General features: G+C 42.0%; 2 protein-coding genes across 5 annotated transcripts in view; one reads left to right on the top strand and one right to left on the bottom strand.

Moving 5' to 3' along the window:
* The window catches only part of brd10 (bromodomain containing 10), a 78,835-nt gene extending 72,474 nt beyond the window's left edge, over positions 1 to 6,361 (top strand). For 2 of the 3 annotated variants that reach the window (XM_078214097.1, XM_078214095.1), the window contains exon 8: positions 1,753 to 6,361. In XM_078214097.1, coding sequence (XP_078070223.1) covers positions 1,753 to 5,408 — 3,656 coding nt within the window. In that variant the 3' untranslated portion in view covers positions 5,409 to 6,361. The remainder of the gene's footprint in view (positions 1 to 1,752) is intronic. The other variant, XM_078214098.1, reaches the window with a different exon arrangement.
* Positions 6,362 to 14,004: 7,643 nt separating this feature from the next.
* Positions 14,005 to 26,023, bottom strand: part of mlana (melan-A) — a 29,314-nt gene continuing 17,295 nt past the window's right edge. Inside the window, exons 1-5 of one of the 2 annotated variants that reach the window (XM_078215340.1) lie at positions 22,719 to 22,826; positions 22,321 to 22,418; positions 15,242 to 15,338; positions 14,635 to 14,748; positions 14,005 to 14,225 (exon numbers count right to left, since the gene is read on the bottom strand). In XM_078215340.1, the coding sequence (XP_078071466.1) occupies positions 14,157 to 14,225; positions 14,635 to 14,748; positions 15,242 to 15,338; positions 22,321 to 22,394 (354 nt within the window). In that variant the 5' untranslated portion in view covers positions 22,395 to 22,418; positions 22,719 to 22,826 and the 3' untranslated portion in view covers positions 14,005 to 14,156. Of the gene's footprint in view, positions 14,226 to 14,634; positions 14,749 to 15,241; positions 15,339 to 22,320; positions 22,419 to 22,718; positions 22,827 to 26,023 lie in introns of those variants that run through there. The other variant, XM_078215341.1, reaches the window with a different exon arrangement.

Here is a 26,023-nt window from a genome sequence, read left to right as displayed (position 1 = left end):
TGTTCCAATGAGAACAACCCTGCCTAACCGCCCTTGCAGATAATGATGCTCTGGAATTTGAGTGGGTGGTGCTAGGGTTTGGGAGTGGAGGTGGTGGGTGGGGTGTGAAGAGATTAAGTTAGGGTTAAGTGGTTAATCAGTTTCTGTTTAGCTTCACAGAAAAATGAAATTATGTAGGGTGTACATTCTGGTAGTTGTTTGCCTGTTGCAGGAGAAGACTACATCTAGCACTACCCAGCTGCATGAATTTTACATGTTTGGACTAAACACTTGGGTTGGATCTTAACTTCAAAATCAGGTGGGTTAGTTTGGGTCAGAGGTTAAAATTTTAAGAATATATAAAACAAGTGCTGATCCTGCCTTAATGGAGGCAAGGTGTAGATTGATGGCTGATCCACTCACATAAGTAAAACTGGATATTTAAATAATAAAATGAGGCCATGTGCCTTCATATTTTTAACGCATCAGCCATCCCCTTGGAAACCCAGAAGTTAAAAGAAGTGGAGAAGGGCCCAATCTGGGAGGCAATTGCAATTACATCACTGCTCAAGCAGGAATATTTTCTCCAGGCTTAAGCTACCCAATAAAGCCCCAACCTCAACTACACAGTTTGCCTGCTCCCCACCATCACCAATAGACTCCACTTGCCCAGTTAATTTGGCTGGATATGCAGGGGGGAACCTGCATGAAAAAAGAGGGTCAACGTTGTGTCTGGGAAATTTGTAGGTTTCCTGACCTCAGTACAGCCCCCTCACACAGTGCATGTCCAAGCTAATATCCAGGCCTAGGCTTTCCCCATAATCTATCAAGGTAAACTCTACTCTGTCATTGTGTGAAGGATCTGTCATCAGTTGGATAATTAGGGTAACTCAGTATCTCAAAGCCATTCCTAAGCAGCTATGTTCAGTTTTGTTTTTGGTAATTTGTTCAACCTAATTAGGCTGTGGGTGTTTACCTTAGAGCAGAGAAGGCTGAGGAGGCACTTGATTGAGATGTAAAAAATTGAGGGACATAGGAAGAAAAAAAAATCCCTTTGTGGGGTCCATAACCAGGGGGCATCGATTTACAGTAAGGGGCAGGAAATTGAGGGATTTGAGAAAAAACCTTTTCATCCAGAGGGAATCTGGAATTCACTGCCTGAAAAGGTAGTAGAGGCAGAAGCCCTTGCAACATTTAGATGAGCACTTGAAACATGATAGCATACAAGGCTTATAGGCCATTGGATTAGAGTAGATAGGTGCTTGATGGCCAGCACAAACACAGAGTTGAAGGGCCTCTTTCAGTGCTGTAAAGCTCTGTCACCCTGTAACTGTCAATTTCAGACATTCCCGGATATGATCATAAAATTGATTAAATTGTGGGCAAAAGCCCCATGATCAGACAGGGAAAAAATATTTCCATTTAGGATATGAAACTGGGGTCAATTTGGAGGCTGTTTTATTTGTTGCACATGCATATTAAAATAAGAATAAGCATGAGAAAATGTGGCTCATCAGATTATTTTAACTAGTCTTAAATAACAAAGATCAAGCAGTATGGCATCAGATTTTAACAGTCTTTATGATTAGCTTACAATTACTACCATCACTAGCGTTTTCTGCAACAGGTGGTGGTTAACAGCATAAATACAGTTAGGTGTTTATCTGATGTACAGTACTGGCAACATCAGATAAATACCTAACTATATTAGTGACATTACAGGATTGTCTGTATTTCACTAGTGTTTATCATTAACTATTTTGTATGTTTCAGATGAAATGATGCAGCCAGACCTGGAGATACCTGTATGTAAACCGAAACCCATTAGAAGAGAATGTTCCAGTAAAGAAACACAGAAACAAACTTTCAAGAATCCTAAAAAGCAAATCAGATGTAGTGATCTTGATGAATGTTGGAAAGAATCCCCTCCTTGTAAAAAGACTAAACTAAGCACAAACGAAGCTGCTGCAGATCACAACATAGTAAATGTGTCATCTGCTTCTGAGCCTGGAAATCACGCTATTGAATCAAAATCTGCAAAAATACAACTTCCAGTTGAATCAGTTACCAGCGTGAGCAAGCCAGATGAGCATTCTGTGAAGTTAGATGCTTCAAAAGGTGAGATGACTAATGTATCAAGGTCAGTTGTACAGAAAGGGACCAAACCTATTCAAGCCTTACTTGCGAAACATAATGGGAACAAAGTGACCTTAACCAGTCAGATATCCTCCTCTGTGAGAGAGGCAAGCAATCCAGAAAAGAAAATAACAGCAGTTGCAACGCACCCAAGTCCAGCAAAGCCCTGTTTACCACCTCTTGCATCTTCTAAAGGGCCACTACAGATGGTGTATAAAATGCCTGATGGATCTTGTGTTCCAATTGATCTGAGTAGTGGCCAGATTAAGATTGCAGTCCAGCCTGTTATTGATGCAAAGACTGGAGAGAGGATCATGCAGCAGGTACTTATTGTACCCAAAAACCTACTGGCCCAACAACAAGATGGCAAATCTGTTGAAAAAGAAAGTCCACCCAAGGCACGAAAGGAGCTGGAGAAACGAACATCAGTTGGCTCTCAAACTGCTGATTTGGGGCATTCTCCTTCAATAGACCTTCAGTCTCTGTCACCTGCTCAAGTTCAGTCACAAATTTCTAATTTAAGGCAGGGTAGGAGCACTGCGGGTTTAACAACAGTAATGACTTCGGTTAGTCAGCCAACAAAAGTTGTATCATCTTCGTGTAACTTTTTAGCATCATCAGTCATTGCACCGCAAGGAAGGAAGGAAGTGTCTGCAGTTGTGACACCTTCAGTTACGCCATCAAATACTAGAGGTGGTCAATCAACTATTCAGCCAGTAACACCAACAAAAACACAGAGCAGATCAATAAGTAATACTGGAACTGCTCAGAGCTTCAACTCGCCGCAGTCCAATGAATTAAGTGAAACAAAGCAAGAACTTAAAACAGTCTGCATACGAGATTCTCAGTCCATTTTAGTTATGACACGGGGTGGAAACACAGGTGTTGTTAAGGTACAAAGCAACTCTGACCAAAACTCACCTAATTCTATTACTCCGAGGCCAATATTTACTTTCTTACCAGAGGTTCAGAACCTTGTGGTATCAAAAACACAACCATTGTCACCATTGACCTCCTTTCTTGTTCCAGCACAGACTTCCCATACAAACATTGGTCAACTTCCTGTTTCCAGTTCCCTTTCATCTGTTTCACTAGGTCTAAACCAATTGGGTGGGGAATCAATTAAATTAGGGTCTTGCAATACTGTGAATAATGCAGGAGTTGTACCTGTTCATGTGCCTCTGCCCACAGTTTTGTCAACGGTTTCAGAGAGTTCAACTGTGCGCACCAGTACCCACAATGCCTTGAATTTAGTTAGCGGTCCTGTTGGTGGTTTATCTAGTGAAGGTCCAGTCCAAAATAAGGTAACAGCTCAAGCGCCATCATTGCAATTCTCACTTGATACTGCAAGTGGCAAGCAATTATTTCTGTCACCACCAGAATGTAATAAATCAGGAGGTAGCACATTCTTGGCTGGAACTGCAATGCCCAAACTTGTGTTGGTTCCAAATCCCCCTGCTACACCTTGTGGCACGGGTCCAGTCAGCATGGCACCCACAAACGCGCAACCTCAAAAGTTAGTCCTTATGAGTCCATCTGTGTCTTCAATGTCCTCCTCTTCCAACTTAGTATTAACCAAACCACCCCAACAACAGCTTGCTCCACCTTTAAACACGACACAGATGGCAGTGAAAAATGCAGACCCTTGTCAGGTGGTGCTGGTACCTTACACTGGGGAAACACCAATCAAAGGCAATTCGTTGCCTGGTCCGTTTCAGGTAAAAGAAGTTAAAAAGGGAAACCCAGCCCACCTTATAAGAAACAGCATTCAGAAAATTCCAGGAATCAGCATTGTGCCGACTATGTCTGCAAAGAGCGGGGAGGGATTGTCGATCAAGAATACTATTTTACCAACAACTTGTGTGAGTACCTCAGCAGCTCCTTCAGTTGTGATGGGAAATCCAAGCTCTACATCTTTTGGGAGTTCCATTGGAATTAAAATGTGTGTTAGAAATGCATATACAGTCGCGACAACAGCCACAGGTGCAACTCTTCCAACACCAACTTTTGCAACATTTGGTTCACTTCCCACTGCTTTGCTTAAAGGAAATGACAATATGTCTGGATCTAATCAAGGGATGTTATCAACGAGACTTCCTGTTGCTATTTCGACGGTGAAAGCTGAGCACCTTGCTTCCTCAATGCTTCTTGCATCAGCACAGCCAAAGATGTCACATCAGTCATTGACTCCTTCTCTTTCTCTGCCAATTACAACTGCTTTACCAAACCCAATAACAATCACTTCAAAGGTGGTACCAACAAATACTCAACCAATAAGTACAGCCTTTTCCCCACAAATTACACATTTTTCAAAAGACAGTTGTCAAACAATCATCCGTTTTCCAAGTCCAAACACAATAACATCGCCAACCAATACAGGTACTGTTCCGAGGTTTGCAGCTGTGCAAGCAGCACCTCGCCTGAATACATCTACCATTGCTAATGTGTTGCCTCCTGCTGGCTTGAGTCTCAACTTGGCACATCCAACAACGGTGCACAGTTTAACAAAACATCCAGTAAGTACTAATACAGTTACTGCAGCTCCTTCTCTAATACAGCCAGTAGCAACTGTACCATCCTCTGTCGGCAAAACATCAGGACCATTAAATGAATCTTGTATACGGCAGAAAATAGTTATCAACACAAGTACTCCTTTGGCACCAGGGACTCAAATACTCATTAACAATCATCGATTTGTTGTTCCACCTCAAGGCCTTGGATCTGGTAGCCATGTCCTGCTGATTTCCAATACACTGAAACCAAGTAGTTCTCAAGCTGTAAATTTAAATCCAGCAACTCCGACAGGAACTGATGTTACATCTGCATGCCAGAAGGCAAAGATTGTATCTGCTATCCCCCACCGTTCTCAATCCTCTCCATCTTGTGTTGTTCCACCTGAAAAGTTGCTTCAAAACCGATGTGCTCAGAGTGCTGCACAAACAGTAACAGCTGTTTCAAGATCTATTCCGCCTACAACAGGATCGATGCTGATAAGTAGCCCTACACCAAGACAAATTCAGACTGCGGTTTGCAAATTGCAAGCCCCTACAAGCCAGAGTGCCACTGTTCTTCCGGTAGACACTTCCTTCAGTAAGTTACTGGTCAGCCCAGAAGGAGCTGTTTTAAATGCTATTAATACTGTGGTTAATCCCGTTGCTAAAGTGGTGTCACAACCCTCTCTGACTCATGTTTTGGGCAGCTCAAGTGCAAATGCTGCTGTGGTCTTCCCTGCGTTTAAAGCATCTGAAGTAGTCGACCCCAACAGATCCGTTTCAGCATCTTCCAATCTTTGAACTACAACTGCCTGATATCCAAGCAATGGGGACTGTGAGAACCTTCAGTAGAATTGGAATCATTCTCCAATTATGTTTTGGTTTTTGGGAGTAAGGCACAACTTACTAACAGTAACTGAGATGTCTGAGAGGCACAAGTATTTATTTAGTCTGCAAAGATGTTTTCCCTGTGTTGTATCTGTGAAATCTGTGTATTTCAATGTACAAAAAAAACAATGTTAAAAATTGTAAGACAACAAATTTGAATGGACTTGTAAATTTCCTCTGGTTTATAATTTTAACAAAGCATAGCAATTTTAGTGATTGCTTACTGTGCACTCAAAAGCTTCTTGCACACTTGCAGTACGACCTGTATCAATGTCTACATCTTTGGTGTGCTGCAATGTTCTACTTTTAAGTGTGATTTTTTTTTTTAAAAGCGCAGTCAAAAAAAGCATACAACTTGTTTATATGCTATTGCTTCCTTTTTAAGTATTTAATATAGAAAACCTCTGCAGTCTGTTGTACAGTTGTAAATACTTTTGAACTCAAAGTTGTACTAAAGTGAATGTATAAAAGAATTTTGCTAATTTATTTGTTTCTTGTTTATATAATGTATAGGTTTTTAAGCTGTTTAGTAGCTTTTACGGACCAGTGTTTAGAAAAATGCAGACAAATCTGCATGATTAAAAACGTGTGCAATTGTTATTTATGTGTTTCTTATATTGTTTTTATTTAAATACAAATTCTCTCCCCAGCTATAATTCTATATTAATTCATTTCCAAGTTTGCAGCAATAATTGTTGCCCGGGATTTTGACTAAGTAGGTCACGCCTTGTCTCTCTCCATTTCCTTGTAGTTGGATATTAGAGGGCAATACTTCCAAGTTTCGATAAAGCTGTTCATTTTATTTTTATTCTATCTTTTTCATAACTTTTCATGGAAATAGTCTGACAATTGTTGGGTTGTGAATATTGCCAGAGAACGAAACTGCTAGCCTTAGGAAAATTGGAGTTCCGGCAATCTACAACTTCTGACTGTACATTTTGAGCTTATAATGCCTCATTGACAAAGATTATCCACTGATGGTGTGACGTGGCAAATGTTTTTGTAAGAAGGACTGTCTGTTCTGCATATTCTGGTCATTGCTGTCTTCTGGAAGAAGATATCTAGTTGTATCCTGCTTTGTAAATGCTTGTTCAAAATTGTCCTTCTATTCCTCAATTTGTTCTTGCCTAGTTTTAGATTCTTGCAAACTATCATAACTTTTAATTTAATAAGCTCCTGTCCTTATCTTTATTTAACTATTTGAAATGTCCTCTTTATTTTCCCTAATATAGAAATGAAGGGGTGACTGTGCATTTCTGGTACACCCACCTTGCCTCGATTGACAAAAGGATAATTCTTGTTCATTATCATATTCTCTAACAGTGCTCTTGTATTCCATCACTCAGGAAATCTAGTCCCAAAGTTTTATTCTTTGGTGCATAACCATATCTATGGGAAATGTTCACACAGCATTGGCATATTATTAAAAGGTCTTCATGAATTTGTTTTGTTTTCTCTTGAATCGGCACTTAGGGACATTAGTTACTGGATAAACCTCAGTAACGAATTATCCATTCAGCGACATGGCTGTGTAGGTGGAGTAGTGGATTGCATCTCTCTACTGGATCCTGCCCGGGTAGAATTTGAATTTCCGCTATTTAAAATGCGGCTGCTTCTTCAGCCCAGATTTGGCAACGCTGCTATCTTTGAGCGGTTTGTGTTATTTGACATTGTAGACTTAATTTGACTTGACGACTCAGGATAATGTGCTTCACTGTTTCAAAATTGACCCGAAGAGGTGAGTTCTCTTTGGCTTTAAGCAATTTTCATATATTTATTATTCGGAGCATTTTCTTTTAAAAGATGAAATCTGGATTCTTTCTTCAGTCCCAAAATACATTTGACATTGCATCTGGAAGTCTTCCACTTCACTAACTTAATTTGATTAAGACAGGTCTTGAGTTTTTTTTGTTTTGCCTGCCCTCTACCCCACACTACAAGGTTCTTTTTTATTGGTTTTAATTTTGTTGCTTGGCTATTTTAAGCAACAGCTTCAATAAGTGCATTTCTTTTATCCAGCAAAACAGTTTTAAAACAAGCTTTCTTGACAACTACTTCCCATTAACTTCTATTTAATGCTAAAGTTAAGCTTTTCTAATTATACAATAACATGCAGACATGGGAACATAGGAATTAGAAGCAGAAGTAGGCAAGTTCAGCCCTTCGAGCCTGTTCCACATATCTCTCCCCCTTTTTTAAATTAGAAATATGTCTATCTCCCTCTTGAAACTATTTAACGATTCAGACTCCACTGTGCTATGGGGCAGCGAGTTCCACAAATTCACCGCTCTCTGCACGAAGTAGTTCCTCCTTATCTCCGTTTTAAATCCACCGCCTCTCCACCTACACCGGTGACCTCTTGTTCTAGATTGCCCCATAGGAGAAAACATTTGGTCTACATTTACTTTATCAATGCCTTTTAAAATTTAATATACCTCCATCACATTCCACCACCCCCCCCCCCCCCCCCCCCCCCCCCCATCCTTCTAAAAACAGGGAGCACGTACAAACTCTGCACAGCCATCCAAGGCTGGAATTGACCCTGGGTCAATGCTGTGGGGCAGCAGTACTAACCACTGTGCCACCAAGCTCCCCCTTGTCCTCCTTCCCCAAGGTGTGCAGGTTAAGTTGATTGGCCATGTTAAATTGCCCCTTAGTGTCAGGAGAATTAGCAATATAAACACGTGGGGGTTCCAGGAGAGAGTCTGAGTGGGATTGTTAATGCAGGCTTAATGAGCTGAATGGACTAGGAATTCTGCACTGTAGGAATTCTTGATTAGTTATTAACTTGCAACGTTTTGTCTTGGTCTTTCTGCCCCCCTTGCTCTGTAAATCAGAGTACAGTGTAAAATTTACTTATTGTGGTGTAGTCTTAAATTGCTTCTGTTGATCTGTCAGTGAATAAGCATGCAAGTGTGTCCTGTAGTTTTATGATCTGATCTTTCATGTGTATTCTTCCTCCATGTGGGACAAGATTTTTCTCCTCTTGAAAGATTTCTCCACAGGAACAGGAGTAGGCTATTCAACTGATGAAGCCTATTCAAACTAATTAGTGACTCACTTTTGCTCCAAATATCTTATCAATTTTGGGTTTGAAAGTTTCATTTCATCCAACACCTACAACCCATCTAGGAACTGACAGTTCCCGATTTCTATTATCCATCGTATGAAGAATTGCTTTTCAATTTCACTGCTGGATGGCCGAGTTTTAATTTTAAGATAATGCCTCCTAGTTCTAAATTCTGACATGAGAGGAAAAGGTTACCTGTATCCATCCTAGTTAAAATATACCTATTAGATTGCCCCTCAATTTTCTGTACTGATAGGAGTATGCACTAAGAGTGGGGACATTTGGTCCCACTGAAAGTCAATGGATTTTTGGCTGGGCCATCACTTCTCCTGTGACAGTTCTGCCATGATGGGGCAGGAAATCTGTGGCCTAAATTTTCATGACTTTATCCTTTTAAGTAATGTGTTGTATTCCTCCTCAAACTAATCTTTCCTGTGGTATGGAGACTAAAACTGAGTACAGTATTCCAGTTGGGCTCTGACCGAGGCTTGATACAACTGAAACATCATTTCCATAACTTGGTATTCCAGTGCCTTTTGAAGTAGAGGCCAACATTTCCATTTGCCCTTTTGACTATGTTTGTACCTGTCCACTAGCTGTCAGTGTTTTCTGAATGTGGACACCCAAATCTCATTGCTCTTCTATAGTTAATTTCTCTGTTTGGATGTTACCCCAATTTGTTGCCTTGGATTCAGTGTGAATGACTTTGCACTTTCCCACATTGTGCCTTGGTTTTCCCCACCCACTTTGTCTCACCACCTTGATTGGCACAGTATCCACCATTTTAACAGTTCACTCCCTCCATCACCAGTGCATAATGGCAATGTGTGCCATTGACATGATGCTCTGCAGCAGCTTGACCAGGCTCTTTTGACAGCACGTCCAAATCAGTGACCTAAAGGACATGTAAATATCTCCACCTACTAGCTGCCCCTCAGACAGCTTTTCAACCTGACTTGAAAATATATCACTGTTCTTTCACTTGGGTCAAAATCCTGGAGATCCCTCCCTAGCTGTACTGTGGATCTAGCTGCCCAACCAGAACTACAGCGATTGAATAAGATGGCTTACCATTGTTATCTTAAGTAATGTGGGATGGATAATAAATACTTGCCTTGTCAGTGATGCCCACATCCCATGAATAAATATAGAAACTGTTCAACTTACTGTCCTTCCTAATTTAGTAATCAGTTTATTCTTTCACCCAAATCATTGATAGGTGTAAAAAGCCAAAGTCTTGGTATAGTTTCCTGTAGCACACTTGCACGCCGCCAATCAGATTGCACGCTTTTTATCTATCTCTGATGTCCCAGACAATTTCCAGCGTGTTACAGGGTCGCCTTTAATTTTGTTTGTTTTAATTTTTGCTGATACGTTGTGCCATACCTTATTAAATGTTTTCTGACAGCCTATCGAATTAACATCCATAGACATCACCTTAGTGACCTACTCAAATGTTTAACTAGGTGAATCAGACATAACTTGTCCTTCACAAATCTCTGCTAGTTCTTTTTAATCATCTCATCTCTCCAGGTACTCAGTCACTCTGTTCCCCAATGACAAATTCTATTCACTTCCCCAGAACTGACAGCCTAGCTAGTCTAATTACCAGGTTTCTCTCTCTCTCTCTCCAACCATTCTTAAATAATGCAGAGTTGGAACAAACCTGACACAAATCTGCAGTTGACGGCCAGGAAAGCACTGATGCATCTGTTGATTTGGGGGTGCAGTGAGCAAAGAGGAAAATAACTCACTGATCTTTGATTTACGTGTCTCCTAATGGCACCCCTGGCAGTATAACCCAGTGTTTTGCTACTCTGTCCACCATGTTTTGAGTTTGCCATGCTGTCCTAACATGCCCCAACACATCAGCATTGTTTGGTTTCCTTGACTAGTTTTTAAAGATGTTTTATTTGTGCTTTAATTTATAATGTATGATTGGACTAAGAACATAAGAAATAGGAGCAGGAGTAGGCCATCTAGCCCCTCGAGCCTGCCCCGCCATTCAACAAGATCATGGCTGATCTGAAGCGAATCAGTTCCACTTACCCACCTGCTCCTCATATCCCTCAATTCCCTTATCGATCAGAAATCTATCTACCCGTGATTTAAACATATTCAACGAGGTAGTCTCCACCACTTCAATAGGCAGAGAATTCCAGAGATTCACTAGCCTCTGAGAGAAGAAATTCCCCCTCAAATCTGTTCTGAACCGGCTCCCACTTATTTTGAGGCTGTGCCCTCTAGTTCTGGTTTCCCTTCTAAGTGCAAAGAATCTCTCTACCTCTACCCTATCCAGCCCCTTCATTATCCTATATGTCTCTATAAGATCACTCCTCAGCCTTCTAAACTCCAATGAGTACAGACCCAATCTGTTCAATCTTTCCTCATAAGCTACACCCCTCATCTCCGGTATCAACCTGGTGAACCTTCTCTGCACTCCCTCCAAGGCCAATATATCCTTTCGCAAATAAGGGGACCAAAACTGCACACACTACTCCAGTTGCGGCCTCACCAGTGCCTTGTATAGTTGCAGCAAGACCTCCCTGCTTTTATATTCTATCCCCCTCGCGATAAAGGCCAACATTCCATTCGCCTTCTTGATCACCTGCTGCACCTGCAGACTGAGTTTTTGCGATTCATGCACAAGGACCCCCAGGTCCCTCTGCACAGTAGCATGATGTAATTTTTCTCCATTTAAATAATATTCCAATTTACTATTATTTCTTCCAAAGTGGATAACCTCACATTTGCCAACGTTATACTCCATCTGCCAGATCCTCGCCCACTCGCTCAGCCTATCCAAATCTCTGCAGACTTTCCGCATCCTCCACGCAATTCGCTTTCCCACTCATCTTTGTGTCATCAGCAAACTTTGATACCCTGCACTCAGTCCCCTCCTCCAGATCATCTATGTAAATTGTAAACAGTTGAGGCCCCAGTACCGATCCCTGCGGCACGCCACTGGTCACCAACTGCCAACCAGAAAAGCACCCATTTATTCCAACTGTCTGCTTCCTGTTAGATAGCCAATCCTCAATCCACGCCAACACCTTACCCCCAACTCCGTGTACCCCAATGTTCTGCAGCAACCTTTTGTGAGGCACCTTATCGAATGCCTTCTGGAAATCTACATGGACCACGGCAACTGGATTCTTACCACCCCATGTAGGTGCCAATGACATAGGCCAAACAGGAACAAAGGATGTGCAGAGGGAGTATGAAAAGCTAGGAACCAAATTAAAAAGCAGAACCAACAAGGTGGTAATATCTGGATTACTACCTGAACCACACGCGAATTGGTACAGGGTCAATAGGATTAAGGAGACGAATGCGTGGCTCAAGGATTGGTGTGGGAGGAATGGGTTCGAATTCATGGGGCATTGGCACCAATATTGGGGCAGATGGGACCTATTCGGATGGGATGGTCTCCGTCTGAATCATGCTGGGACCAGAGTCCTGACAAATTGTATAACTAGGGTCGTTGATAGGGCTTTAAACTATTAAATGGGGGGGGGGGGGAGAGGGGGTATGGGGAATTACAAAATCGAAGGTAAAGGAGAGAGTACAAGTGCAGGTTAATGTTGAGGACATTCAACTAGTTAAAGGAGTAGAGGGCTCGGGAGGAGTTAGTAGCGTTTCAACAAACCGGGTCCAGATAAAGGCTGGCATAAAGACACTGCCTGAATGCACGAAGCATTCAAAACAAAGTAAATGAGTTGATGGCACAAATCCATACAAATGAGTATGATCTAGTGGCCATCACAGAAACATGGTTGCAGGGTGACCGGGACTGGGAACTGAATATCCAGGGGTATCAGATATTTAGGAAGGATAGATAGGTAGAAAAAGGAGGTGGGGTAGCTCTGTTAATAAAGGATAATATCAGGACGGTAGTGAGAGACGACATAGGCTCTAAGGAGCAAAACGTGGAACTGTTGTGGGTGGAGATAAGGGATAGTAGGGGGAAAAAGACACTGGTAGGCGTGATCTATAGGCCCCCTAAAAACACCACATCCACCGGTTCCCCTCTGTCAACCACACTAGTCACATCTTCATAAAAATCCAGTAAATTCGTCAAACACGACTTTCCCTTCATGAATCCATGCTACGTCTGCTTGATCGAACCATTCCTATCCAGATGCTCTGCTATTTCCTCTTTAATGATGGACTCCAACATCTTCCCAACTACGGACGTTAAGCTAACCGGCCTGTAGTTACCCGCCTTTTGTCTACTTTTTTAAACAGAGGCGTAACCGTAGCTGTTTTCCAATCAGCCGGCACTACCCCAGATTCCAGCGAATTTTGATAAATAACTACTAACGCATCTGCTATTACCTCAGCCATTTCTTTCAGTACCCTGGGATGCATTCCATCCGGGCCCGGGGACTTGTCTACCTTCAGTCCCATTAGTCTACCAAGCACTACCTCTTTAGTAACAGTAATTGTATTAAGGACCTCACCTCTCACCAACTCTCGACCTCTAATATTCGGTAAACTATTTGTGTCTTCCACTGTGAAGACCGACACACAGAACTTATTTAAAGTCTCAGCCATTTCCTCGTTTTCCACTATTAAATCCCCCCTCTCGTCCTCCAAAGGTCCAACATTCACTCTAGCCACTCTATTCCTTTTTATATATTTGTAAAAACTTTTACTATCTTTTTTTATATTTTGAGCTAGTTTAGTTTCATAATCTATCTTTCCTTTCTTAATTGCTTTCTTAGTTGTTCTTTGTTGGTTTTTAAAGCTTTCCCAATCCACTAATTCTCCACTATTTTTGGCCACTCTGTACGCATCTGTTTTTATTTTAATTCTCTCCTTTATTTCCTTTGTTATCCACGTCTGGTTATCCCTCTTCTTACAGTCCTTCTTTATCACTGGAATATATTTTTGCTGAGTACTTAAAAAAATCTCCTTAAAAATCCTCCACTGTTCCTCAGCTGTCCTACCTACCAGTCTACATTAGCCAATTCCGCCCTCATCCTATCGTACTCCCCTCTGTTCAAGCAGAGGACACTGGTTTGGGACCCTACTTTCTCACCCTCCATCTGTATCAGAAATTCAACCATATTATGATCACTCAACCCAAGAGGATCCCTCACAAGAAGATCCTTAATTCTACCTGTCTCATTACACAGTACCAGATCTAAGATAACTCGCTCTCTCGTAGGTTCTATAACATACTGTTCAATGAAACTATCCCGACAGCATTCTAAGAACTCTTCCTCAAGCCCTCCACGTCCAATTTGAGTCGAACAATCAATATGCAGGTTAAAATCCCCCATGATTATTGCCGTTCCATTTTTGCACGCACCATTATTTGCTTGTTTATAGCCCTCCCCACCTCGAAGTTATAGTAAAATTTAAACATTTCACCAATATCCTTTGGTGGAAGTTTTGAAGAATGCAATCCTGGAGTTGGTGTATAAATCATTACATTACTCAATTTTGGTTTATTTCAGCACACACACATGAGACATCAGTACGTAAGTGACTAATATATAGAAAACAAAGATTACATTGCTATTTAACCAAGTCTGAGATGATGAAGATTCATCAGCGGTTCTGGACCAATGTACATTGACAATTTAAGGAGAATATACTGGTGGTAATTGCCCTGAAGCAATTTTCTCATATGCAGGAGGAGCATTTGGAATCTGTTAAGAGAAAAGAATAGGGATTGATTTGATTTTTTTTAGGATGCTTAATCTATGATGCAAGAAATGATGTAGTTTAATACTGTAAACCATGCTTAATTTTTACAAATTTTAATTTGCGCACTTATGTGGTAGCATAGTAATCTCAGGTAGATTGATCTTCGTCAGTTAAAAGTGCTTGGACACTTATAAAGATTCAGCCTGTAGTGCATACTGCCTTTGAATTTTTTCTTGGCGTGCCTAGAAAACTCTATACATTATCTTAACATCCGGGGATAGAATTCGATCTTCTAGCTTACACAAAATGTCAACACATTCAATTTTCCAAGAAAGCCACGTGCAAATTTCTAATTCTGAAAAATATAAATTCCTCCATTTGATAAATTTGGGGAGAAAAGTACAATTTTACCAAATTTGATCGAGTGTAATCATTCAGAGAATCTTTGGTCTCGAAAGGGATTCCTTCTTCACTGTGATGTCTTGCCATCAAAGAACCCATGGCAGTGTTGGACAGATGTCGGTTCTGAAATTAGAAGGGTATTACTGAATACACCTCGAAGCAGTGAAATGCCAATCCATGCAACATCACTCAAAAAGGGTGTGTGGTAAATAACACAGTATGAATTAATGGATATAATTTTCAAACTTTCCACATTTTATGGAGTGTTTACTTTGGGGAAAACAAATTGGTTATCATTTTGCTATAAAACATTTAGGTTAATTATAATACAATCCACGGGTAGAACTGCTAATGCAAGTACAAATTGCAAAATCTATACACAGACTGTGTACAGTTCCAGCATCATAGTTTGCAGGTAAGCTATTAGAAGTTGGAATTGCTGAAGCCTTGAGCCTGAAATCACGCTAGATCTGACTTAACCACTAAACAATTAAAATCAGCTATGTAAATTCTTGAGAGTAAACTATTCTACTGCACGTCCTCCCAACCTGTATATTATACACTCAGACTTTTAGTTAAAAACAACTAAGTCAAATATTCTTCATAAAAGTAATACCTGGAGGATCAAGTACCCATTACGTTTCTTGTAGTACCAGCATCCAATTATCAATAGAGCTGCAAGGATTATAACCAGAAGAGCAATGCCTAAAGCCCTGAAAAAGAGAAAAACAGAAGTGACAATTCAAATATTGCTTTTATCTATCAACTCTGATACAAAATGCAAATTGTTCATTTATTATATTCCCCAAAGTGCACCTTTATCAGTAATTATTAGGAAGATTTACTGCAAAACCAATCACAACTGTCTGTTTGGGAGTGAAGCAGCAGTAGACATTTAGCTCCTCTATCTTATTCTTTTAAATCCTGATTGACCTGTATGTTAACTTAAGTACCTGACTGGTTCTGGAGGTGTTCTAATATAACACCTAATATTTCCGAAAATTTCAGATAATCCCCAACCTCAATAAGTGCGTGGGGTTATAGGAATAGGGTAGTGGAGAGGATCTGGGTGGGAGGCTCTTTTGGAGACTTGGTGCAGACTCGATGGGCCACATGGCCTCCTTCTGCACTGACGGGATTCTATGGTTCAATAGCTGTTTTTTTTTCGGGGGGGGGGGAAGGGTAGTGATAAGGTGTGGGGAAGAGTTCCAGATTTCCACATCCCTTTGAGATTTTCCAGTATCATTCCAGAATGGTCTTGGTTTAACTTTAAGCTTATACCCTTAAGCTTATTATGGACAACAACAACCCAACAGAGGGGATAGCTTCTTATCCTCCACCCTATCTTTTAACGATCTTAAACATGTCATTTAGATCACCTCCTTAATTCTACATTCAGGGGAATAGCAGTCTGGTCTGCGCAATCTAACTCCTAAATCAACCCTTTTTAGCCCTGTTAACATTCTGATAAATCTGCGCTGCACCCCCTCCAGGCCAAGATATCAAAATATGACCAAAAACTGTGACTGGCAGAGAATTCTCTCCTGTTGAGCATGGATTTACCATGATATACTTCATGTGAAAAATTGTCATTTGGCTGTAATCTTAGAATTTAGTAACCCCGAACAGGATTTTTGGATGGCAGAGTTTCTCACCCTGCTGCTCCGAGAATATAGGGAATACATTCCCCCAATGCTGGCTGACCTGCAGCCATAACACACTGTGGAAGCGTAAGTTAAAGGGGTGGTGGGTGGGTGGGGGCGGACCTCTGCCCTGATTTGCCTACACAGTGAAGGTTGTTGGGCTACCCACCAGGCGTAAACAGCACCCTGGGTGAGATGAAGCACTTAAGTGGCAATTACGGGGCTGCTTAAGGCCTCAATATTCCCATGGCAAAGGGGATGCCATGAAATGGGCAAGCCACAGACTGCATTTTACAAACCTCAGCCTCCTTCAAATCCACCAGACTTACGGTTTGAATGTTTCAACCATTTATATGCATCGGGCAAGTGAAAAATTGAGTCAAAATTCTAAAATGGTGTTGGATTTACTTCACTTGATCCAATACTATGACAGTTGTTTTAAGTTTATCTTTTGTCAGTATAACTTCTGTCTTGATAACCTGTTTATAAAAGAATGTTCTATAAATGAGAGTAAGAATTTTTTAATGACGATCCAGCTGATTGGTGTTTAAAATCCATATGGTTGGGAGCGGGACTGATGAGGGTGGAGTGGGGGAGGGGATGCAGATAGGGAGGGCAGAGTGGCACAGTGGTTAGCACTGCTGCCTCATAGCGCCAGGGACCCGGGTTCGATTCCCGGTTTGGTCACTGTCTGTGTGGAGTTTGCACATTCTCCCTGTGTGCGTGTGGGTTTCCTCCAGGTGCTCCAGTTTCCTTCCTAAGTCCAAAGATGTGCAGGTTAGGTGGATTGACCATTCTAAATTGCCCCTTAGTGTCAGGGGGACTAGCTATGGTAAATGCATGGAGTTATGGGGATAGGGCCTGGGTGGGATTGTGGTCAGTGCAGATTCGATAGGCTGAATGGCCACCTCCTGCACTGTATGGATTCTATGATTCTGATTCTAAGATAGTGAGGAAGAGAACATCTAAATATTGAGCTATTAACACCTTCAGACAAAAAGTTTTTAAAAACTCATTTACGGGATGTGGGCATTGCTGTCTGGGCCAGTATTTATTACCCGTCCCTAACTGCCTTCCATTTCAGAGGGCAGTTGAGAATCAACCACGTTGCTGTGGGTCTGGAGTCACATGTAGGCCAGACCAGGTAAGGACGGCAGATTCCCAGATGGGTTTTTACGACAATCGACAATGGTTTCACGGTCATCATTAGCATTTAATTCCAGATTTTGAATTCAAATTTCACCATTTGCCATGGTGGGATTTGAACCCGGGCCCCCAGAACATTACCTGGAATTTCTGGATTATAGTCCATTGACAATATCGCTATGCTGCCACCTCCCCTACAAATGCCAATTTACAGATATATTGGCACAAGAGTGGCATTTAAGCCTGATTCATAGAGATAACTTCTGCCTGTTTCAGACCTTTGCCCATTTAGCCTTGTGGTGCTGTTGATGTATTTTTAGTAAAATGATATAATAAACCCTCTAGGTCATCACCTTGAATGAAATTACTTAAACGCTCAATTGGTGATTTTGTTTTCCATTTCGAGCAATAAATTGCAGTTTAAAGGGGAATTGTCTTCATAGAGAAAGTACTTACTTTAAACTTGGAGGTGAGAGAGGCACAAAACCACAGAGCTTTATATTGAGGCTTTTGTGTCACAATGTCACATGTGGTTGTAATCTTAGCTTTAATGGAAATTAAACTTGAGGGGCCCATTAGGTCTCACACTGAGTGCACAGTCTTGGTAGATTCAAATGCATAGTTATGAGCAACAATCATCCCGTTAGTAATTTTCCTCACAGCAGAAATTTAACTTTGTACTCAGGGCGATCCTGAAGTTATCAACCATTTCATTGAATGAGTCATAGAGGTTTACAACATGGAAACAGGTCTTTTGGTCCAACTTGTTCATGCCGCCCCTTTTTTTTTAACCACTAATCTAGTCCCAATTGCCCATGTTTGGCCCATATCCCTCTATACCCATTTTACCCATGTAACTAAATGCTTTTTAAATACAAAATTGTGCCCGCTTCTACTACTACCTCTGGCAGCTTGTTCCAGACACTTACCACCCTCCGTGTGAAGAAATTGCCCCTCTGGACACTTTTGTATCTCTCCCCTCTCACTTTAAACCTATGCCCTCTAGTTTTAGACTCTCCCACTTTTGACTATCTAATCTATGAATGGAGATCATATCAGACATAACAATGGGAATAATAGTAAAGGGAAAATTTTGAGTTAATCGGAGAGAGCCAAGATGTTATGTGGAAAAAGGAAGATTGGTTCTTGATTTATCTAATTGATTTAAAAAAAATGAATAACAGGTTGATTATGGAAGAGCAATGGATGGTGTACAAATGTTTTTTTTTTAAAAAAAGCTTCTTAGCAGTACCATATAAAAGGCTAGTTAACAAAATTGAGGTTCATGGAATAGGAAGGGTCAGTGTCAGCTTGGATGAAAATCTGTTTTGAGGATAGAAAATAACAAATCGTGATAAACGTGTGTTTTTCAGCCTGGAGGATGGTGACCATGGTATTCCCCAAGGATCGGAGCTAGGATCAATTTTTTGATATTGGATATTGAAATCCAAAGTAAAACATCAAAATTTTGCCAATAACTCCAAACTTGGAGATTTGGCTGACAATGATAGTGATGCCAATCTACTGCAGCAGGACACAGGCCAACAGAATGGACAGACAAGTGGCAGATGGAATGTCATCCAAGAAAGTATGAAGTGACGCCTTTTGGCAAAAGGACTAGGAAGAGGAAATAAAGAACTAAATGACATTGTTCTAAAGAGTGTGCAGGAAGTTGGGGGTTCAGGCATATACATCTTTGAATGTGGTAGGAAGTAGAGAGAAGTTAGCAAAGCATTTGGGACCTTGGGCTTCCTAAAAGGGGTATTGAGTACAAAAGTAGGAAAGTTATGCTGAACTTGCCGAAAGTTCTTGTTAGTCTACAGCAAGTGTATTGCATCAAGTACTTGTCACTGTATTTCAGTGAGGGCACTTGAGAAGGTGTAGAGGAGATTTACCAGAATGGTTCCAGGGATGATAACATTTAATCATAGAATCCCTACAGTGCAGAAAGAGACAATTTGGCCCATCAAGCCTGCACCAATGACAATCCCACCCAGGTCCTATTCCCATGTACTCACCCTAGTCATCCCCTAACCTACACATCGTGGAACACTAAGGGCCAATTTTGCATAACCAATCCACCTAACCTGCACATATTTGGACTGTGGAAGGAAACCAGAGCACCCGGAGGAAACCCACGCAGACCTTGGAAGAGAACAAACTCCACACAGACAGTGACCCAGGCTGGAATTGAACCTGGGCAGCTGGCGCTGTGAGACAGCAATACTAGGCACCGTGCCACCCAGATACAAGATTAACTTTGAGAAGCTGGGGTTGTTATCCTTGCAGTAATGGGATTGACAGGGGATTTGATGAAGGCATACAGGATTATGATAGGGTTATATAAGGTAAATAGAGAAAAGCTACTCACATTAGCTGATGCAAAGGGGAAGAGGTTGGTTTAGCTCAGTTGGTTGGACAGCTGGTTATTGATGGACTGTGATGCCAACAGCGCAGGTTCAATTTCTGTTCAATTCCCACCTTCTCAACCTTGCCCCTCGCCTGAGATGTGGGGATCCTCAGGTTAAGCCACCACCAGTCAGCTCTTCCCCTTGAAGGGGAGAGTAGCCTATGGTCATCTGGGACTATGGTGAGTTTACCTGGTATATGCGGGCATAAATTTAAGGTTTTGGGCAAGAGATGCAGAGTATGTGAGGAAGAACCTTTTAAGCAGCAAGTGCTAATAAACTGGAACTCCCTGGGTGGTGGAAGCATGGTCAAAATTTCCCAGTGTGCTCACAGCGGGAATCATAGCAGGCAAGATAGAAAATTCGGCCTACTATTTAAAGGTCCATCGAGCTCGGGCAGGAATTTGCGGCCTTGGGTGCCCGGGGCCGCAAATTCTTGGAGCGGGGAAAATCCCGTCCCATGTATCATTTCAACAGGAAAGTGGATGGGCACATAAGGGGAATAAACTTACATGGCCACGGGAATAGAGTGGGGTTAATTGGATTGCTCCACAGTGAACTAGCATGGACCTGATGGACTGAATGGTCTCCTTCTGTGCCTTAACACCACAATGCTAACTGTAACACACATCTGGCCTACCTTTGCATTGCACAAGACCTGCACTCATGTTCACTGAGTCATGGAAACTGGGCTTCACTGAGAATGATTTCCTGCAAGGCCTGCTGAAAGTAATTTGTATTAAACCTGGGTTTGGAGTGATGGGCGGGGGCATGCTACTCTAAACTAGTGTAGGTCTCTAGTAATGCAAGTGCAGCTTTAGAAACTGAGGAAATAGCAATGGTGCCACAGTAGGGATCGTGGCTACTTTCCAATTCATCCTCCACATCTAACTCTCTCTCTTCAGCATCCTTGTTGATCAAGGTTGCTTATCCAGGCCCATGCCAAGATATTAGAATTGGACAAGGCAAGAGAAGTAAGCTGCAAGATCTACCTCGGCTAGTGAGGGGTTTGAACCCATGTCGTTGCAGTAGTTCTGCAACATGCACGAGCCATTTAGCCAACTGAGCTAATCGCCTCACCTTCAGCTGAAGCTCAGATCTTTTATTTCTGTTCTGACATCTTTCACAGAGAATTGCGTAGTATTTACAGGTCACTCAATCTAAAATGTCAGCGCTGTTGCTTTATTGAGCCTGCTGCCATCTTGCCCTTGCTCTTAAATGCACCCTTCAGTGGGGGGATTCTGTCAGTTCAAAGTACAAGTTTATTTACCAGTAAATTATAGAGCTACAGCTAATTGTTTAGGATTCAATACAAATGTATTTAAACTACACCATCAAATTTACTGGACACGATCCATTTAAGATCACGCATTTATCACTTCAATTCTGCATGGAGGCTGGAAGAAGGTTTCAGTATTAATGTCACAAGTAGGCTTACATTAACACTGCAATGAAGTTACGGTGAAAATCCCCTAGTTGCCACACTCCGGCGCCTGTTCGGGTACACTGAGGGAGAATTTAACATGGCCAATGCACCTACCCAACACGTCTTTTGGACTGCGGGAGAAAACCGGAGCATCCAGAGGAAACCCACGCAGGCAACATGCAAACTCCACACAGACAGTGACCCAAGCCGGGAATCGGACCCGGGTCCCTAGCACTGTAAGGCAGCAGTGTTAACCACTGTGCCACCATGTGGATCAGACTGGCAGTTGCACACTAAATCAACAGTCATTTGGACTTTTTTTTTGAAGAATATCTTGCCCCTTTGTCTTTCTTGGCGATAGCTGTATGAAAATTATTTTCCCCTCGCTTAAGAGACTTAAGTACTCAAGCTTAAGTACTCTGCTTACAACCCCTGTCCTATAAATCCAACAATGTCTATTTCTACACAGCAATAGTGGAAACTTGGGAGACATTTCAATCAAGTCAGATAACAATCAACCAACAAAGTAAATTAATATTATATCAATGAATGCTTTATACAGCAGAGTTCACTCACTGTAACTTACTGATAAACATAAACCAATTTTAATTGAAGGGACACATTAATTTAATGCCTAAATCAATTTAGCAATGTTGTGAGACTGTCATCAGATAATGTTAGTGACAGAATAACACTACAATCATAGAATCCCTACAGTGCAGAAGGAGGCCATTCAGCCCATCAAGCCTGCACTGACGACAATCCCACCCAAGCTCTATCCCTATATTTAACCCTCGTGTTTACTCTGCTAATCCCACCGACACTAAGGGGAAATTTAGCATGGCCAATCATCCTCTTTGGAGTATGAGAGGAAACCGGAGCACCCGGAGGAAACCCACGCAGACACAGGGAGAACGTGTAAACTCCACACAGACAGTCACCTGAAGCTGGAATTGAACCCTGGTCCCTAGACCTGTGAGGCAGCAGTGCTAACCACTGTGCCACCGTGCCGCCGCCCCTGTTAAGGTAATCGATAAGCCTCTGTTTCCAATTAAGGGATGCTCAGACTTACTCTTCTGATTTGAGATAAGGTCCACCTCTCCCAGGGCCAAAAACTCCTTGCAGAGGGAAATCACCTTTTGGCATTTCTGAGGTTTAGTATCAGTTCGCCTAAGGAATAAAAAAAATGTCTAAGCAAGAGCACAAATTCTTCACAAAAATGTAAAACATCAAATCTATTTACAAATCAAATCTTTCCACCATTTAATATATAATGAACATTAAAACAATACTCGATGAAGATTAAACTCCAGAATTCTTTAATCATATTATGAAATAATTAAATTTATATAGTAGCTGCAATCACATCATTGAATGCTGAATAAATTTTATACACTTAAATGTTATTCCATTGAATTAAAACTAATAGACTAATTTGATTGCATCAATTGTGAACACCAGCAACTTTACCCGTGTTAGAATCTTTGCTGGTGTCTGGTAAACTCTCGATTCCTAGACTGTGTAGCAATGGTACTACTCACATAATTCTTTGTTTCCCTTCTCCTCCTCTTCCGAGAGGAGTTCTCATGACTATCATGAGATCGAGACCTGACCGTTGGACATTTCTTTGCTCTAATTGGCATGAATAAGTGGCATACCAGCGTGCAAAAATCTAAGATAACCATCAGCAGCTTCTTTCAACTCAATGTGCTGTCTGTTTTAATAACATCAAGTAGGCATAAGACTGAAACTCAGTTCTGAGTCCAAACAGGACCTCCTTGTTGAATTTTCCAGCATGTGACTTTCTTAATTGCTGCTTGCTATATAAAGGGGACAAGCTTTCATTAAATAGCTGCGGATTCACCTCATTCATGCATAAGTTATCAATCATTATATCGGTCCCTGCCTCCCAATTTCCCAAACTTGTCCCAGCCACAGTTCTTGATGTTTCTGATCTGTGCTGCGATATGTTTAACTGTTTTGTTTTGTTTTAGTTTTCTGGTACCTCATCTGTAAAGGTATTCTCCAGGCCTGAGCCGAGGTTGTGAGTGTTGTCAGGATGTTCCATTGCGGAGGACATCTTGGATTGTCAGCCGCATTCCATTGGAAACGAGAGTTCATTTATTAATACTGCCCGGTTGCAGTTGGGACTGCCAAGTCACAGAGGGAGTTTATAATGCATGTTAATGCTTCCAAGCCGTAATAACATTTATATGAACTGAAGCCGTGATCTCATACCCACACTGTACTAAACTCTGGGCAAGTCATTAGGAGGCCCAGAGGACACCTACTGCATTAGAGGTATATTCCATCTAATATTGAATCCAAGGGGTGTGAGATTACATTGCTCCATTCCCACTAGTCTGGGATGAACACCAGAATTTTAATTACAGGGCATTTATGGAGCTGGATTTATAGCAATGCAGCATATGGAAGACTTGCAAAGGTTAACTGAGTGTTGGCGCATGTAATAGAGTACAAATAACTGACCATATTGCATACAGCAAACGTTAAAAATGTTCTTGCCACCCTGGTGTCAAAATGTCAGTGCAATTGATACAACAATTCGCTGGAGAGGTTTGCCATTGGCCTAGATGACCATAGGTTGCTCTCTCTCCTTTGGGGGCGAGAGCTGACTAGTGGCGATTTAACCTGAATATCGCCACACCTCAAGCGAGGGGCAAGGTTGAGAAGGGCAAGAATGTTGTGCTTTCGAGAGGCCAGTAGCCTTAGCGTCATGTGGACCAGAATGCTGTTTCCATTGTTTACCCTGCATGTAATCTTGTCTTGGAGCTTCATCAGATTGGCACTTCTATTTCAGGTATGTCTGCTGCTGCACCTGGCATGCTGTCCTCATTGAACATAAGAACATAAGAAATAGGAGCAGGAGTAGGCCATCTGGCCCTTCGAGCCTGCCCCGCCATTCAACAAGATCATGGCTGATCTGAAGCGAATCAGTTCCACTTACCTGCCTGCTCCCCATATCCCCTAATTCCCTTATCGATCAGAAAACTATCTACCCGTGATTTAAACATATTCAACGAGGAAGCCTCCACCACTTCAATGGGCAGAGAATTCCAGAGATTCACTACCCTCTGAGAGAAGAAGTTCCCCCTCAACTCTGTTCTGAACCGGCCCCCCCTTATTTTGAGGCTGTGCCCTCTAGTTCTGGTTTCCCTTCTAAGTGAAAAAAATCTCTCCACCTCTACCCTATCCAGCCACTTCATTATCTTATATGTCTCTATAAGATCACCCCTCATCCTTCTAAACTCCAACGAGTACAGACCCAATCTGTTTAATCTCTCCTCATAAGCTACACCCCTCATCTTCGGTATCAACCTGGTGAACCTTCTCTGCACTCCCTCCAAGGCCAATATATCCTTTCGCAAATAAGGGGACCAAAACTGCACACACTACTCCAGTTGCGGCCTCACCAGTGCCCTGTACAGTTGCAGCAAGACCTCCCTGCTTTTATATTATATCCCCCTCGCGATAAAGGCCAACATTCCATTCGCCTTCTTGATCACCTGCTGCACCTGCAGACTGACTTTTTGCGATTCGTGCACAAGTACCTCCAGGTCCCTCTGCACAGTCGCACGATGTAATTTTTCTCCATTTAAATAATACTCCAATTTACTATTATTTCTTCCAAAGTGGATAACCTCACATTTGCTAACGTTATATTCCATCTGCCAGGTCCTCGCCCACTCGCTCAGCCTATCCAAATCTCTCTGCAGACTTTCCGCGTCCTCCACGCAATTCGCTTTCCCACTCACCTTCGTGTCATCAGCAAACTTGAATACCCTAGATTCAGTCCCCTCCTCCAGATCATCTATGTAAATGGTACACAATTGAGGCCCCAGCACCGATCCCTGCGGCACGCCACTGGTCACCAACTGCCAACCAGAACAGCACCCATTTATCCCAACTCTCTGCTTCCTGTTAGATAGCCAATCCCCAATCCACGCCAACACCTTACCCCTAACTCCGTGTACCCCAATCGTCTGCAGCAACCTTTTGTGAGGCACCTTATCGAATGCCTTCTGGAAATCTAAAAACACCACATCCACTGGTTCCCCTCTGTCAACCGCACTAGTGACATCTCCATAAAAGTCCAGTAGATTCGTCAAACACGACTTTCCCTTCATGAATCCATGCTGCGTCTGCAGCCAGGTTGGTTCCCTGGCTTGATGGTGATGGTAGAATGAGGGATATACCAGGACACGAGGTTGCAGATTGTGGTTGTACACAAATTCTGCTGCTGATGGTGGTCCATAACATCTTGTGGATGCTCAGCTTTGAACTGTTAGATCTGTTCTGAATGTAAGCCAGTTAGCACGGTGGTGCTGCCATATAATACCCCTACCTGTACCATTATGGACAGATAATCTGTCACAGGTGACAGTATGACTATCCAAGGCTGTTGCTTGACGAGTCTATGTGACAAACTCTTAATTTAGGCACACGCCGCAAGTTGTTAGTGTCGGGAATCTGTCGAGCAAAAGGCCCTTTGGGATGTGATTTATCCCCCGAACAGGTAGGAATCTGCCTAGCAACAGCAATAACCAGCATTCTAAAGGCACGATGAGATGTGAGTGGCCCAGTAACAAGATTAGCAGGCATCTAGACATATTCAGGGGTAAATTGCCCTATCAGTAGAAACAGGGTAAACACATTCTTCTTAGAGTGAAGGGCAAGGCTGGCAGAAGTCGGGAACACTGGATGACTCGGGATATTGAGGCCCTGGTCAAGAAGAAGAAAGAGGCACATGACAT

The sequence above is a fragment of the Mustelus asterias genome, chromosome 6 (assembly GCF_964213995.1).
Source record: "Mustelus asterias chromosome 6, sMusAst1.hap1.1, whole genome shotgun sequence".
NCBI classification, from domain to species: Eukaryota; Metazoa; Chordata; class Chondrichthyes; order Carcharhiniformes; family Triakidae; genus Mustelus; species Mustelus asterias.
The sequence above is the reverse complement of the archived record's forward strand: the minus strand, read 5'-3'. Positions and strand labels throughout refer to the sequence as shown.